The sequence below is a fragment of the Salvelinus sp. IW2-2015 genome, linkage group LG25 (genome assembly GCF_002910315.2).
Source record: "Salvelinus sp. IW2-2015 linkage group LG25, ASM291031v2, whole genome shotgun sequence".
Classification (NCBI taxonomy): Eukaryota; Metazoa; Chordata; class Actinopteri; order Salmoniformes; family Salmonidae; genus Salvelinus; species Salvelinus sp. IW2-2015.
Genome location: NC_036865.1, coordinates 11,456,996 through 11,472,991, shown reverse-complemented (window position 1 = coordinate 11,472,991; position 15,996 = coordinate 11,456,996). Strand labels below are relative to the sequence as shown.

The 15,996-nt window shown below is 42.1% G+C and overlaps 1 protein-coding gene and 1 long non-coding RNA gene across 6 annotated transcripts; one reads left to right on the top strand and one right to left on the bottom strand.

Annotated features, from left to right (window-relative positions):
- Positions 1 to 1,468: 1,468 nt before the first annotated feature.
- LOC111952025 (uncharacterized) lies at positions 1,469 to 5,785 on the bottom strand. Its single transcript, XR_011474072.1, has 5 exons — positions 5,675 to 5,785; positions 5,121 to 5,186; positions 4,530 to 4,601; positions 4,329 to 4,394; positions 1,469 to 4,197 (listed from the first exon to the last, which is right to left on the bottom strand). It is a non-coding gene; the product is annotated as an uncharacterized lncRNA (long non-coding RNA).
- A 134-nt stretch (positions 5,786 to 5,919) lies between these two features.
- Positions 5,920 to 14,865, top strand: LOC111952024 (uncharacterized). 5 transcript variants are annotated; one of them, XM_023970435.2, is made up of 7 exons: positions 5,920 to 6,148; positions 6,456 to 6,550; positions 6,830 to 6,935; positions 10,407 to 10,472; positions 10,639 to 10,727; positions 12,295 to 12,515; positions 12,800 to 14,865. In XM_023970435.2, exons 1-7 carry the CDS (start codon positions 6,136 to 6,138, stop codon positions 12,864 to 12,866), a joined length of 657 nt encoding a protein of 218 aa, XP_023826203.1. In that variant the 5' UTR covers positions 5,920 to 6,135; the 3' UTR covers positions 12,867 to 14,865. The 5 variants fall into 5 exon arrangements, 4 of the variants coding, with proteins under 4 accessions (XP_023826203.1, XP_023826206.1, XP_023826205.1 ...); XM_023970438.2 differs by having other exon boundaries at positions 5,922 to 6,148; positions 6,473 to 6,550; XM_023970437.2 differs by having other exon boundaries at positions 5,922 to 6,148; positions 10,407 to 10,448.
- The last annotated feature ends 1,131 nt before the right edge of the window (positions 14,866 to 15,996 follow it).

Here is a 15,996-nt window from a genome sequence, read left to right as displayed (position 1 = left end):
TTTATAGTTTCAAACAAAGACTAGCTTTTATTTTATCAAATGACATTGTACATCTATCTACTATAGAGGGTTTCAGTAGTATAGACACTTTTTGAAAGTGTAAAACCTCTAGCCTACTTACATATTTTTTCTCTTGGCTGCTTAAGAATGCAGCCTGACGGCATTCCCTCTTGGTATGTTGGTCATGTCCAGAGACTGTATCAAACCTTGCTAAGCGGAGAGAGGAGACAATGTAGTTAATGTAACAGGTGTGAGTATCTGACACAGTAACAATATAATAAAACTAGTGAGGATCTTCCCATGATGTTAACAAATGTAATTGAATAACACTTTTTTAAGTACTAGGCTACCCCTTACGAAAAAGCACCAGCATTCCTATAAGATTCCTATAAGAAACTGTAGTTTTTTAAAATACCCTATAGTTAGCTTGTCACCTAAAACACTCACAAACCTTTACAGATGCACAATCGAGAGCATCCTGTCGGGCTGTATCACCACCCTGTACGGCAACTGCACCGCCCTCAACTGCAAGGCTCTCCAGAGGGTAGTGCCGTCTGCACAACGCATCACCAGGGGCAAACTACCCGCCCTCCAGGACACCTACAGCACCCGATGTCACAGGAAGGCCAAAAAGATAATCAAGGACATCAACCACCTGAGACACTGCCTGTTCATCCCACTATCATCCAAAAGATGAGGTCAGTACAGGTGCATCTAAGCTGGGACGAGAGACTGAAAAACAGCTTCTATCTCAAGGCCATCAGACTGTTAAACAGCCATCACTAACATAGAGGCTGCTACCAACATACAGACTCAAATCTCTGGCCACTTTAATAAATGGACTTGATAAAGGTATCACGAGTCACTTTAAATAACGCCACTTTAATAATGTTTATATATCCTACATTACTCATCTCATATGTATACTGTATTCTATACCATCTACTGCATCTTGCCTATGCCGCACAGCCATCGCTCATCCATATATTTATATTTATATGTACATATTCTTATTCATCCCTTTACATTTGTGTGTAGTCGTTGTGAATTTGTTAGATTACTTGTTAGATATTACTGCGTTGTCGGAACTAGAAGCACAAGCACTTCGCTACACTCGCATTAACATCTGCTAACCATGTGTATGTGACCAATACAATTTGATTTGAGTATGCTATGATATTCTTTCGCTATGAAAATACTATAGAATTATTATAGGAGTCTCTATAGTATGTATTTTTGACCTATATTAACTTCAAAATATCCAATAAGATTTCAGTAGTATAAATATTATGCAGTATCTCTATAGTATTCTTATGAATTTAATTAGCGTTCCTGTATTATTTTCTATAGTATTCCCCTGAAGTTATTGAAAGCATTCCTATGGGCTATTCCTGTCGGTTTTGTAATAGTATTCTATTTGAGGTGATGAAAATTATCAAAGAAAAAACATTTCCTGCAAGCAAAAAAAGAAAGTCAACCAATATTTCTTTTATATGTCAACATGGGTATAGCCAGGTTACTTTTAAATTAGTGTGAATTTTTGGGATGGATACTTTCAATACATTAAAAACATTAAAAACATTTAGCATCTTAGTAAAAACAGACCTGTAATATTAATGTTAATTTATTTTAATAAAAAAAAAAAACATGTACAATACAATATATAAGCGATGACCCTTGCATCACTGATGTATGTCCCTGATAAGTTATCAATGGGTAATACTATTAGAATCACACAGATTCAATGACATATAACACACATTCTGTGATCTCCAAGACTCCAACTATTGCTCAATTCCAGTGAAACTAAATGCATGCGTTTTAACTTCAATCTGCACTTCCCTAACATATCCTCACACTGGACGGACCTGAATTAAATGATGTTGATGCTTTTCTTGGCCAGGTCACCATTGCAAATGAGAATCAGCTCTCATCAATCAGCTCAATAACATCAACCAGCTCTCTAAATACACCCATAACTAATCTCTCTCAGAGGGACAAGCCAGCCATCCACATAAATACATTTACACTTGATAATTTCCAAAGAAAAAGCTTTTTTTGTCTCGACCTCTCAACTTTCACACACATTTTTTGGGATGAGATGCCTAGATTGCGGTTGATGAACAAACTGTCAGCTTGAAATACATATGGTTAACCACAACAATGGGAATAGGTTGACATAAACAGTTTGTTTGACAAATGCAATTCAGTCTAACAATGAAAAATAACTGCAGTTGTGCACAACATTCCTTTTTGAACACGAATGAGGTATTATACTTTTTTTCTGAGATTTTGTAGTTAGTTGTGTGATAAACAATCTGGTCATAAACGAATCGGCCGTATGACTCCACAGGCTGGGTAGTTCTTCTACAGCAAGTTTTACAGAAGCTGTGAGGTGACGAGGTACAGATTTGCCAAGAGTTTAGAGTTTTTTGTCTCCAAGCTTTGAAAGGAATATACCGAACACTGACTCTGGGTGAAATCCTAAAACACTAAGACGTTTGGGAATGTCTCGCCAAAGAAGGAAAAGCTGGCAAATTTGTTGTGGAACACACTGCGTCCCATGGAAAAGAGATTTCAAACTTCCATTGTTACCCTCAAATGTAAAAGATGACGTTTCCCAGAGAGGCCCCCAGTTCAGTACACTATCAGTAAGGTGGATTAGCTGATGACAATTGAAAGAAACATTTTCTTGTCCATATAATTCTTCCATTTTCTTGACTAAGAGGTCTAAAGAAATGTGAGCTAATCTAAGGCCACGCTGTCAAATAGATCCTTGAAGCAAAATATGCATGCTGAATGTAAGTATAATTTTTTGGGGGACCGGAAGGATGCCAGGCAGAACAATGATTGAATAAAACAGAAGAAATGCACAACACACCGATGCTTTCCAAAATGTTCTTATATGCAGTGATCGCGGTATTCTTGTGATTTCCTTTGTTGGCAAGAGATTTAGCAGTCGAGAGTCTGATTCTGCAATTTGTCGACCTATGTACAATGGATTCAAACAGTTGCACGTGTCCAACCAAAGAGACAGAAGTKGTCGAGTTATGCCGAGGAGAACAGAATGCATGTAGTCAGGCACAAAACCAAACACAATGTTGAACAATGGAAGCAAAAACAGTGTTGACAACCGCTTTACACCATTTTGCGGAATGTCAGTGCGAGCAGAGTGAAACGCATTATCCTTAAATTGATTGTGTGATCTTTGAATTTGCAGTTGTTGACTGTAAGGATAGGACCTTACATATCCTCTGCCTTTGGGGACAACTTTACCGGGGTGCAAGCACCAGTCACATCCATATTTACCATTGAATTGCTTACAGTAATGAAGGATTGGCCTGGCAATTGCATCTAAGGAACAAATCAAGGAGAAGACCTTTGTCCTCTTCAGAGTCCCACTCTTATCTCTCCAAAGTAAGGGGTTTTGGGCTAAATCGCAACATTCATCAATAAAAGGTTTTAAAAAATGTGTCCATTCTGGGGTTTTCTGGGTCAAACCAAAGTCCTGCAACTATCACACTTTCTTTCCAGTGTATGTAAGGCAGTTCATTTATGGTAAATTGAAGAGGCCAAACTGAGTCATTTGAGGAGTTAAAAATGGGTACTCATCACAGTTCCAGGTTAATGTTAAATCATCAGCAGGTAGCCTCTTTTCTTTCAGTAATGTCTGGTACATCCATCCATGACATCCTCGATTTCATATTCTTCTTCCTTCACTGTTTTCCTCAAAATATCTATTCCATGGTTCTCCAGTGTATCTCACAGAAGGTCCCTCAAAAGGTATTGACAAAAAGAAATGTTTTGCTTCTACACCTGCATTGCTTGCTGTTTGGGGTTTTAGGCTGGGTTTCTGTACAGCACTTTGAGATATCAGCTGATGTAAGAAGGGCTATATAAATACATTTGATTTGATTTCTCTGATGGACGTTCCACAATGTGAGCAATTTGTGTCTTCGGGTTGCTTTCCTAAGTAATTCTGGCATTCATCACAAAATAAATGAGAGACAGCTGTCAGGGCTGGATTACCCAAAAACTTTTTGGAGATATTTAGATGTTGGGGACAAACAAATTCAGCAAGGCAAGTAGGTCTATCAGGGCAGTTCCAGTCAGGTGATGACGCAGAACAAAAATCATTATTGCCATAAGGCATTGCCCCTTTGTTACTGATGCCCCAGGGTAAATCCTTTCTTCGTTCTGAAAAGAGTTAGATGCAAGGTATATTTAGACATTTGTTTAAGCCAGAAGGAAACGTATAATAAATCTGCAAAGGTAGAACAGATTGCTAAGGCCTGAGAGTTGTGTGTGTTTGTGCACTTGACACGTACCATCTCAGGGGCATCATCACAGTCTAAATCATCAGAGCCAGGTTGATTGGGGTGTGTCAGGGGGTCCTAAATTAGGAATACATTTTATTTGTATTTTTTTTACCTTTATTTAACTAGGCAAGTCAGTTAAGAACAAATTCTTATTTACAATGACGGCCTAGGAACAGTGGCTTGTTCAGGGGCAGAACGACAGATTTTTACCTTGTCCGCTCGGGGGGGAGTCAATCTAGCAACCTTTCGGTTACTGGTCCGACACTCTAACCACTTGGCTACCTGCCGCCCATACATGGAGAAAACCAACACAGAAAATTATCTAACTAAAATATTTGATAGGACACTGACTTTACAAGGGTGAGGCTAAGAAACTGAATGTCTGTGTGTGTACCACATTTAGGTGTACATGTGGGTGTCTGATGTCCCCACATGTACAAAAACCTGACAAATTGGACCTCGTGGGGACATTTGGCAAGTCCCCATGAGGGGAATTGCGATTTTTGTCTTAGTGGTTAAGTTCAGGGAAAAACGTACAATTGGGCATAGTGTTAGAATTGGGGTTACTATTAGGTTTAGGCATTGCGGGTTAACTTTAGTGTTAGGCATTAGGGCCAGGTACATTTTAGCCTTAAGATTTAGGTTATTGAGGTTAAGGTTATGGTTAGGGTTAAGATGAGGGTATGGTTCAGGTTAGGGTTAGGATAAGAGTTAGGGTTACGTTTTGGGTCAAGTTTAGGTCTCAAGTCCCCACAAGGATAGAAAAACAAACGTGTGTATGTGTGTGCACCTGACACTTACCATCTCAGGGGCATCATCATAGTCTAAATCATCAGAGCCAGGTTAATTGGGGTGTGTTAGAGGGTCCTAAAAAATGAACAGAGAAAACCAACAGAACATTATCTAATGAAAATATTAGCTAGAATACATGACACTGACTTCAATTTGAGGCTAAGAAACTGAATGTCTGACTGTCTGTCTGTGTGTCTCTCTCTGTGTGTGTGTGTGTGTGTGTGTGTGTGTGTGTGTGTGTGTACCTTATACACGACTAAATCCTCATTAAGCTCTAAATAATCAGAGCCATGTTGATTGAGGTTTGTAAGTAGCTAGCTAGAAACTAGATACTGAATACAAACACTGACAATGTACCACCTAGCTAGCAAGTAAACTAGCTACTGTATCTAGCTAGCAGATATAACGTTACAGCTAGTGTATTCATACCAGTAACAGCATAAGAAATTGAACACCCCAAGCAGTAATATGGTTGTAGCTCCATTAAAAAATAAATATAGTTTTCTAGAACTCACACCTAGCTAAGGCAATATAACAATAATACTTTAATATTCCTGCTTGACCTGGTCTGTCGAGGAAAAGGGAAGTTTTCATCACGCATCGATTTTTTTATATGGTCCCCTTATCACTCAGACTGAAGGCATTTCTTATAAGGGTAAGCAAAATAGCTAATTGTTGAAAACTGCTTGCATCATGTAAACTGCTAATGAAACTGATTTCGTAGCTAGCTATAAAAAAAACTTTGCTGCAGGGCATATTAGGCGCCAAACTATACGTAACTAAATCGTGCGCATGGGCGAAAGTTTAAAAACTAGGCGCAAAGAAAATAACGGTTTACTCTCAGTTTGCACTTTGCAGCACAAGCAAAATATCACAAAACATGTATGCACTTGTGAATTTTTTTGAAGGCACATCAGAAATTGTTCCAGTGGAAAATATTGAAGAGTTTGATGGGACGTGCGACAATGTGAAATAATGTATTGTTAATTTGCAGCGCACTGGGAAGAGATATCCCGCCTATATCATGGCTCTGGATGGTAAGCTAACTAACGTTAGCTAGCTAACGTTACCCAGCTAATGACACAGTATAACGTAGCTAGCTAACAAGATATGGTTAATTTGATCAATCGTTAAACTTAGTTATACAAAAGCAATACAGCCAATACATTGGCTATAACAATAACAACTAATGTAGCTAACGTTAGATAGCTAATGAGTTAGTTATATCACTTAAGTTCACTAGTATGTGTAGGTAGCATGCTAATCACTGGCTAGGTATGCTTAGTTGTGAAATTGACTAGCTAATTATATCTTTGCACAAAACCTGTAATTTCTTGACTGTAGCTATGTTACTCTACCAGAGTGTATCACAGAAAAAGAATTGGGCCGAGTCTGGAAAAAAACATCAGGCAGACATAATGACCAGTGTATCACCTCAAGTAAGTGTCTAACACTTTGTAGCATGAGTTGTGAAATTTAAGTTGATGCATTAAAGGTGAATTTAACCCTGTCTCACCTACTTAATGTAGTAATCACTAATATTAGTATAAAACTTTGACATAGAAATCAGATTTCTCCTCAACACACCAAATACATTTAAAAATAGTTCTGTGGTTAATAATTATGTCTGAAACACCTCCAATCATTGAGACTAAAAAATATGTCCCCTATTCATGTCTAAATGTATTAATTGTACAACTAATCTTTGTCCTTTCCAGACCTCAAAACAGGAAATGCAATTGCAGCTAACCACTGCAAACTTTCAGATAAGGGAGCTCAAAAGACAAAATGCAGCACTCAGACAATCTCTCTCTGTGATTGAAGGTAAGGTTTCCTGTTTGTGGATGCTCCTACTGAATATTCTCACCCTGTAACGCCCTGACCAGAGTTATTATGTGTTTTGCTTGTTTAGTGTTGGTCAGGACGTGAGCTGGGTGGGAATTCTATGTTGTGTGTCTAGTTTGTCTGTTTCTGTGTCCAGCCTAATATGGTTCTCAATCAGAGGCAGTGTAATCGTTGTCCCTGATTGAGAATCATATATAGGAGGCTTGTTTTGTGTTGGGATTTTGTGGGTGTTTGTTTCCTGTCTTGTGTTTTCTGCACCAGATAGGTCTGTCTGTTTTTTCACATTTGTTATTGTTATGTTGTTTGTAGTGTTTCACTTGTTCTTTATTAAACATGTTAACACTAGCCGCGCTGCACTTTGGTCCTCTCCTTCACCCCTGGAAGAAACCGTACAGAACACCCACCAAACCCGGACCAAGCAGCGTGGAAACGGCAGCAGCAACAGCAGCAGGGTACAAGGAGGAATGGACATGGGAGGAGATTCTAGACGGAGAAGGACCCTGGGCAGAGGGCCAGAGGAGAGTCGCCGCCCAAGCAGCTGGAGGCACAAAGCGGAGAGGCGGCATTATGAGGCGCTTGCAAGGAGAGGGCTGGAAACCCGAGAGGCTCACCCAAAAATTTTGGGGGGGGCTAAAGGGAGGTGTGCGAAGCGGCGGGGTGAACCTGGCACTCCCGGGCTTACCGTGGAGAGGGGTACTGGTCAGACACCGTGTTATCGGGGAGCGCACGGTGTCCGTACGGTGCTAGCCCAGTCGGGCTATTCCACCTTCCGACTGGGAGGGCTAGTTGGGCATTGAGCCGTGCCATGAAGCCGGCCAACATATCTGGCCTCCAGTACGCTCCTCGGGCCGGCGTACATGGCACAGCCTTACAGTGTGTCCCCGGTTCGCCTGCATAGCCCAGTGCGGTATTCCACCTCCCCGCACTGCGGGCTACGGGGACATTCAACCGGTAAGGTTGGAGGCTCGTGCTCAAGGACGCGTCGCTCCTCTACGGTCCGGTATATCCGGCGCCACCTTCCCGCCCCAGCCAGTACACCAGTGCCACACCACGCACCAGGCTTCAGTGCGCTCAGGAGTCCAGCTGTTTCCTTCTCCCGCACTGCCCTAGGTGCGTGCTCCAGCCGGTACCCCAGTTCCGGCAACCACGCACAGGCCTATAGTGCGTCTCAGCGGCAGAGTCGCCGTCTGCCCACGCCGCCTGACTGCCTACTGCCCAGCCGTCTGCTGCCGCTCACTACGCTTGCCCAGCGCCGTCTGCAGCCATCCGTCTGCCAGCGCCATCGGAGCCATCCGTCTCCCAGCGCCATCTGAGCCATCCGTCTCCCCAGCGCCATTGAGCCATCCGTCTCCCAGCGCCATCTGAGCCATCCGTCTCCCAGCGCCATCTGAGCCATCCGTCTCCAGCGCCTCTGAGCCATCCTCTCCCAGCGCCATCTGAGCCATCCGTCTCCCCAGCGCCCTCTGACCATCCGTCGTCCCGAGCCGTTAGAGCCGCCCGTCTGTCCCGAGCCGTCAGAGCCGTCGTCAGTCAGGGGAGCCCGCAGAGCCGGCCACGTCCAAGTCCAGGGCCTGCCAGGCGCCCAGCCAGCAGGAGCGCCAGAGCCGCCACCAGACAGGAAGCTCGCCAAGAGCGCCAATGCCCACAGGACGCCCAGAGCCGCCAGCCAGTCAGGAGCCGCCAGAAGCCGCCAGCCAGTCAGGCCGCACGGCCGCCAGCCAGCCAGGAGCCGCCAGAGCCGCCAGCCAGTCAGGAGCCGCAGAGCCGCCACCAGTCCAGGAGCCGCCAGAGCCGCCAGCCAGTCAGAGCCGCCAGAGCCGCCAGCCAGCAGGAGCCGCCAGAGACCGCCAGCCAGCAGGAGCCGCCAGAGCCGCCAGCCAGTCAGAGCCGCCAAGCCCCAGCCATCAGTAGCGCCAGATGCCGCCAACCAGACAGGATCTGCCAGAGCCGCCAACCAGACAGGATCTGCCAGAGCCGCCAACCAGACAGGATCTGCCGGAGCCGTCAGCCAGCCATGAGCGTCCAGAGCCGTCAGCCAGTCATGAGCTGCCCTACAGTCATGAGCTGCCCTACAGTCATGAGCTGCCCTACAGTCCGGAGCTGCCCTACAGTCCGGAGCTGCCCTACAGTCCGGAGCTGCCCTACAGTCCGGAGCTGCCACACAGTCCGGAGTTGCCACACAGTCCGGAGTTGCCCCTCTGTCCGGAGTTGCCCCTCTGTCCTGAGCTGCCCCTCTGTCCTGAGCTACCTCTCTGTCCTGAGCTACCTCCAAAATCATGTGGGGGCCTTGGGGAGGATTCTTAGGCCAAGGTCGTGGGCGAGGGTCGCCACTCAAAGGASGCTAAGGAGGGGGACAAAGACAGTGGTGTCCTCGTCCACCGCCGGAGCCGCCACCGCGGACAGATGCCCACCCAGACCCTCCTCTTGAGTYGTAGGGGTGCGTTCGGAGTCCGCACCTCAGGAGGGGGGTACTGTAACGTCCTGACCAGAGTTATTATGTGTTTTGCTTGTTTAGTGTTGGTCAGGACGTGAGCTGGGTGGGAATTCTATGTTGTGTGTCTAGTTTGTCTGTTTCTATGTCCAGCCTAATATGGTTCTCAATCAGAGGCAGATGGTAATCGTTGTCCCTGATTGAGAATCATATATAGGAGGCTTGTTTTGTGTTGGGATTTTGTGGGTGTTTGTTTCCTGTCTCTGATTGTCTGCACCAGATAGGTCTGTCTCGGTTTTTGCACATTTGTTATTTTGTATTGTTGTTTGTAGTGTTTCACTTGTTCTTTATTAAACATGTTTAACACTAGCCGCGCTGCACTTTGGTCCTCTCCTTCACCCCTGGAAGAAAACCGTTACACACCCTGCATGCAAGTCCAGGTTTAGTTGTGTATATACCCATATATACTGTGATTAGGTTCAGTTGTAGGTATATCTGTGAGTAGGTGCAGTTGTATAGTGTCTACCAATCTATTAGTTGAATAAATATTGCATGCAAATGTAATGATAGCACATTATGTTCTATATTTTCAGAGTTGCCAGGTTTGCTCCAGGAGGTGAAAAACCTAAAGAGGGAGCGAATGAGACACACAACTTCAAAGGGTGTCTGTGTTTGGTTTAAGCATGATGACCAGAATATGAGGAGTAGAGATTGAGAGTAGGAAAGATGATTAGAAGTTGGAAGGAGGTGGTTGAGTGAATCTGTATTCACTTTCTCTGTCTGTCATATTGTGTGTTCCCAAACATCATGGCTAATGGATCCACACCAATCTCCAAAACTCACAATGGTAGGAGAGGAAACACAGTTTCTAACGGTGTGTGTGTTTGGTTTAAGCATGATGACCAGAATATGAGGAGTAGAGATTGAGAGTAAGATATATGATTAGAACTTGGAAGGAGGTGGTTGAATGAATCTGTATTCACTTTCTCTAACTGTCTGTCAATACTGTGTGTTCCCAGACATGGCTGGTGGTTTGAGACCCATCCCCAGATCTCACAATGGTGAGAGGAAAAACATTTCTTACGGTTTGTGTGGAAAACAGTTCTTACTGTAATAGATTGTTGTTGGTTGATGATCAGAATATGAGGAGTAGAGATTGAGAGTTGGAGGAATGATTAGAAGTTGTAAGGAGGTGGTTGAATGAATCTGTATTAAATCTCTTTAACTGTCTGTCATACTGTGTGTTCCCAGACATCATGGCTGGTGGATCCACACCCTTCCTCCAACCCCCAAAAGCAGCACTCCAAGACATAGCCGTCACAACCCTCCCAGACAGCATGGTAGAAGTAGACTTCAAACCTTGAGCTGGAAAGCGGGGATGCAAACTAGTCACAATTTGAATACAAAAGCAGGTGTATTAACATTGTAACAATACAGCAAGCAGAAAAATACTGTGTGCAGTTTTGCTTAATTTAACGTAAATGTTTAATGCATATTGTAGTACAATGATAATTTGTCTTAAGTGTTTTAACTTATAGAGCGCCACATAGGATTATGCCAAAAATATTCACGAAGCTATTTCTCGTTAACTACTAAAACTAGCTAACGAAGTACATCAAGCAAACAACTTGAGTCATGGCAGAAAGGACTACGGGAATGGTTTTATAATTCAAATTCATTTACTTACTTAAAGGGGGGGGTTAATCGAAAAATACTTTTAACCTCATTCGAACATTTGCCTAGACATTAGCCTTTACCAGAGACAGTTTTTAGGTTAGTTGGAATCAGTATTTAGACTTCTGCCATTTTACTTCAAAATGTGAAATTTACGATTATATCTAGAATGTATGAAAAACGATGTGTATTTATCCTCACTTTATGCAACAAATGTTGTCTCGTCATTGAATTGCCCAAAAACAATCTGTTTTGCTTTAAAACATGTTACAAAAATCGACCTACTAGAGCTAATGTTTTCCTCAGTTTGTCATCTGGTTGATACTCTTCCTCTTGGTTCAAAGATTTGTAAGTAGGTTCTGACTCTGACCGAAGTCGCGCCTCGGCGCGGATTAATCGAAAATGACTTCCTGGATTTTAATGAAAAAATGACCGATATCATTGGGAAATATTAGGCTTGGTCAATATTTTAGCAAAGTAATCTTATCGAGATTTTAACTACAAGGACTATTGCAGTGATTGGAGGCACAGGTGGTGTCTTTTGAAGGTATTTATGATCAACTTTGACATTAAATGGGGTTTCTTTGGGAGAGGGAGAAGTAGAATTCGCTGATGAGCTAAACTAAATACTGATCCAACCAACCTAAAAACTGTCTGGTGAAGGCTAATGCCTAGGAAAATGTTCTAGTGAAACACCTCTTTAACATAGTTGATTAAAACATTAAACAAGGCAATACAACAGTTTACATTTCAAGATAATACTTTATGAACAAAGCATTTATAACATGAATCTGAGAGGTAGAGACTCGAAATTCTGTTTTCAGCAACTTTTTACAATCACGGATAATGATGTTAATAATCTATTCATGTGTTCTGCAAAGTCCTAATATCGATAACAATAATGGTTTTGTCCGAATACTCGGCACACCCCTATTAAAGACATACTGGGGATGATTGCGCGAACAAGGCAAGGGTTTTTTAGAACAGGTGCACACAAACTGCAAGTCAGAGCATATCCTAATATTAAAATACTGTATTGATTTCGGATGTAATTTAAAAATATATTCTAATATCATGCAAAAAACAAAGTTTCTGTCCATAACAATAGAAAGTTTGAATACATTGTTGATAACTACTACAGTACTGTGAAAAGACCACATTTTGACCACAGCTTCTAAAGGCCCAAAATCATGTGTAACTGGCTTTTCTTTCTTTTTTTATGTCTTTTATTAGAGTTATTTACTGGTGGAACTGGCAGAAGGTGTTAAACTCCATGCGAACATTATCACTCGACTGAGCAAAGAACCATCAAAGTGCATTTCTGAGCTCATGACAGCTCTGTTTCCCAGAGAGGTGATCGTCGTCTCTTTGTTGACAGGAAAAAGAATTGAATGCATTCTGGGACCAGCAGGCAAAGAAACCGCTGTGCCCAACCAAAGTGTCTGCAATTTGCAGTAAGTTGCTTAGTCATTTTTTACTATAAATACTGTACAATAACATGTAGAATTATGAAAGATACGACTTTTACTTCAAAATACAGCAGAACTGCTAGTACTGTAAATGGCCAAAAGGGGGTTTTGTAGTTTATTTTATTATTTATTTATTACAAGAGTGTGTGTGTGTAACCTGATCTCAGGTCTATTAGTTTGTGCCAAGACTGTTGATTAATTTGGGGTTAGGCAGGCCATTCTGTACATAGAGCAAATTTGTTAAAACCCTCTTTTCTTTTTCTCAACAGCGTTTTTAATTATGTGAAACCAGATGGAGGAGAAGGATGTCTTAAAAATAATTATATCGAAGCTTAACAATGAGTCGAAATTGCTTAAGAAGTCCAAGATTTAGGTTTAAAACTGCTTCTTTTTTTTTACTCAAAGGGAGTAACTTGGAGGCTAAGGCCTAACTTTTTGATTTGTTAACTCAGTGAAAAAGTATTAAAATTGATAATTTTTTCAATATGATGTCCTCGTATCTGTCAACTTCTTAATGTACATTGAACAAAAAAAATTGAAAGTCTACTATAGTTATTGCTGTTGTATCACTATAAGATATACCATTAGTACAGTTAAAGTTGGAAAATTACATACACTTAGGTTGGAGTCATTAAAACTAGTTTTTCAACCACTCCACAAATTTCTTGTTAACAAACTATAGTTTTGGCAAGTCGGTTAGGACGTCTACTTTGTGCACGACACAGGTCATTTTCCAACAATTGTTTACAGGCAGATTATTTCACTTATAATTCACTGTATCACAATTCCAGTGGGTCAGAAGTTTACATAGACTAAGTTGACTGTGCCTTTAAACAGCTTGGAAAATTCCAGAAAATTATGTAATGGCTTTAGAAGCTTCTGATAGGCTAATTGACATCATTTGAGTCAATTGGAGGTGTACCTGTGGATGTATTTCAAGGCCTACCTTCAAACTCAGTGCCTCTTTGCTTGACATCATGGGAAAATCAGCCAAGACCTCAGAAGAAAAAAAATTACACCTCCACAAGTCTTCATCCTTGGGAGCAATTTCCAAACGCCTGAAGGTACCACGTTCATCTGTACAAACAATAGTCCACAAGTATAAATACCATGGGACCACGCAGCCGTCATACCGCTCAGGAAGGAGACGCGTTCTGTCTCCTAGAGGTGAACGTACTTTGTTTGCAAAAAGTGCAAATCAATCCCAGAATAACAGCAAAGGACCTTGTGAAGATGCTGGAGGAAACGGGTACAAAAGTATCTATATCCATAGTAAAATTAGTCCTATATCTACATAACCTGAAAGGCCGCTCAGCAAGGAAGGCCACTGCTCCAAAACCGCCATAAAAAACTGACTACGGTTTGCAACTGCACATGGGGACAAAGATCGTACATTTTGGAGAAATGTCCTCTGGTCTGATGAAACAAAAATAGAACTGTTTGGCCATAATGACCATCATTATATTTGGAGGAAAAAGGGGTTGGCTTCCAAGCCAAAGAACACCATCCCAACCGTGAAGTACGGAGGTGGCAGCATCATGTTGTGGGGGTGCTTGCTGCAGGAGGGACTGGTGCACTTCACAAAATAGATAGCATTATGAGGTAGGAAAAATATGTGGATATATTGAAGCAACATCTCTAGACATCAGTCAGGAAGTTGATGCTTGGTCGCAAATGGCTCTTCCAAATGGACAATGACCCCAAGCATACTTCCAAAGTTGTGGCAAAATGGCTTAAGGACAACAAAGTCAATGTATTGGAGTGGCCATCACAAAGCCCTGACCTCAATCCTATAGAAAATTTGTGGGCAGAACTGAAAAAGCATGTGCGTGCAAGGAGGCCTACAAACCTGACTCAGTTACACCAGCTCTGTAAGGAGGAATGGGTCAAAATTCATCCAACTTATTGTGGGAAGCTTGTGGAAGGCTACCCGAAACGTTTGACCCAAGTTAAACAATTTAAAGGCAAGGCTACCAAATACTAATTGAGTGTATGTAAACTTCTGACCCACTGGGAATGTGATGAAAGAAATAAAAGCTGAAAGAAATAATTCTCTCTACTATTATTCTGACATTTCACATTCTTAAAATAAAGTAGTGATCCTAACTGACCTAAGACAGGGAATTTTTACTAGGATTAAATGTCAGAAATTGTGAAAAACTGAGTTAAATGTATTTGGTTAAGGTGTATGTAAACTTCCGACTTCAACTGTATGTCTTTTTTTTTTTTTTTGCCTGTTTGCCTTTTATTTTGGCATTAATACGTGTCACATATTAGTTTGCAAACAATGTTAACAAATAATAATAATTGACTTAATAAAGCTGCATAAAACATGTTCTCTTTTTTGCTTTCTTGAGTAATCAGCTCCAAAATGCAGGTGTTTCAGCCTAGTTCAGTGCTTTCTGTGGTGGTGGGGCAGCCAGCAGACAATACGTAACGTAGGGGTTGGTAATGGTCTTTAGTTGCACTGTGATTGGCCCAGTATTCTGTCTCTCATGGGGACACTACGTCACCGCAAAATATACGGGAAGAGCTCGAAAATTCAAGCCCCTTGGGGGCTGCCATAGAGTTACATTAGAAGGGCCCATCCAAGAAGACTCAAGGTCATTGGCCACAGATGAAATGACCTCAAATCGCGTTATATCTACAGTAGCTTTGATTGAACTGATCATGTCAATCATACTTTGAAAATCTTTTTTTCCTCATAAATCTACACACAATAACCCATAATGGACAAAGCGAAAACAGGTTTTTAAACATTTTTGCTCATGTATAAATAAATAAATAATGACCTTATTTACATAAGTATCCAGACCCTTTACTATGGGACACGAAATTGAGCTCAGGTGCATCCTGTTTCCATTGATCATCCTTGAGATGTTTCTATGACTTGATTGGAGTCCACCTGTGGTCAATTCAATTGATTGGACATGATTTGGAAAGGCACACACCTGTCTATATAAAGTCCCACAGTTGACAGTGCATGTCAGAGCAAAAACCAAGCTATGAGATCGAAGGAATTGTCTGTAGCTCCGAGACATGATTGTGTCAAGGCACAGATCTGGAGAAGGGTACCAAAAAATGTCTGCAGCATTGAAGGTCCCCAAGAACATAGTGGCCTCCGTCATTCTTAAATGAAAGAATTTTGGAACTACCAAGACTCTTCCTAGAGCTGGCTGCCCGGCCAAACAGAGCAATCAGGGGAGAAGGGCCTTGGCCAGGGAGGTGACCAAGAACCCGATGGTCACTCTGACAGAGCATCAGAGTCCCTCTTTGGAGATGGGAGAACCTTCCAGAAGGACAACCATCTCTACAGCACTCCACCAATAAGGCCTTTATGGTAGAGTGGCCAGATGGAAGCTACTCCTCAGTAAAAGGCACATGACAGCCTGCTTGTAGTTTGCCAAAAGGCACCTAAAGACTCTCACACCATGAGAAACAAGGTTCTCTGGTCTGATGAAACCAA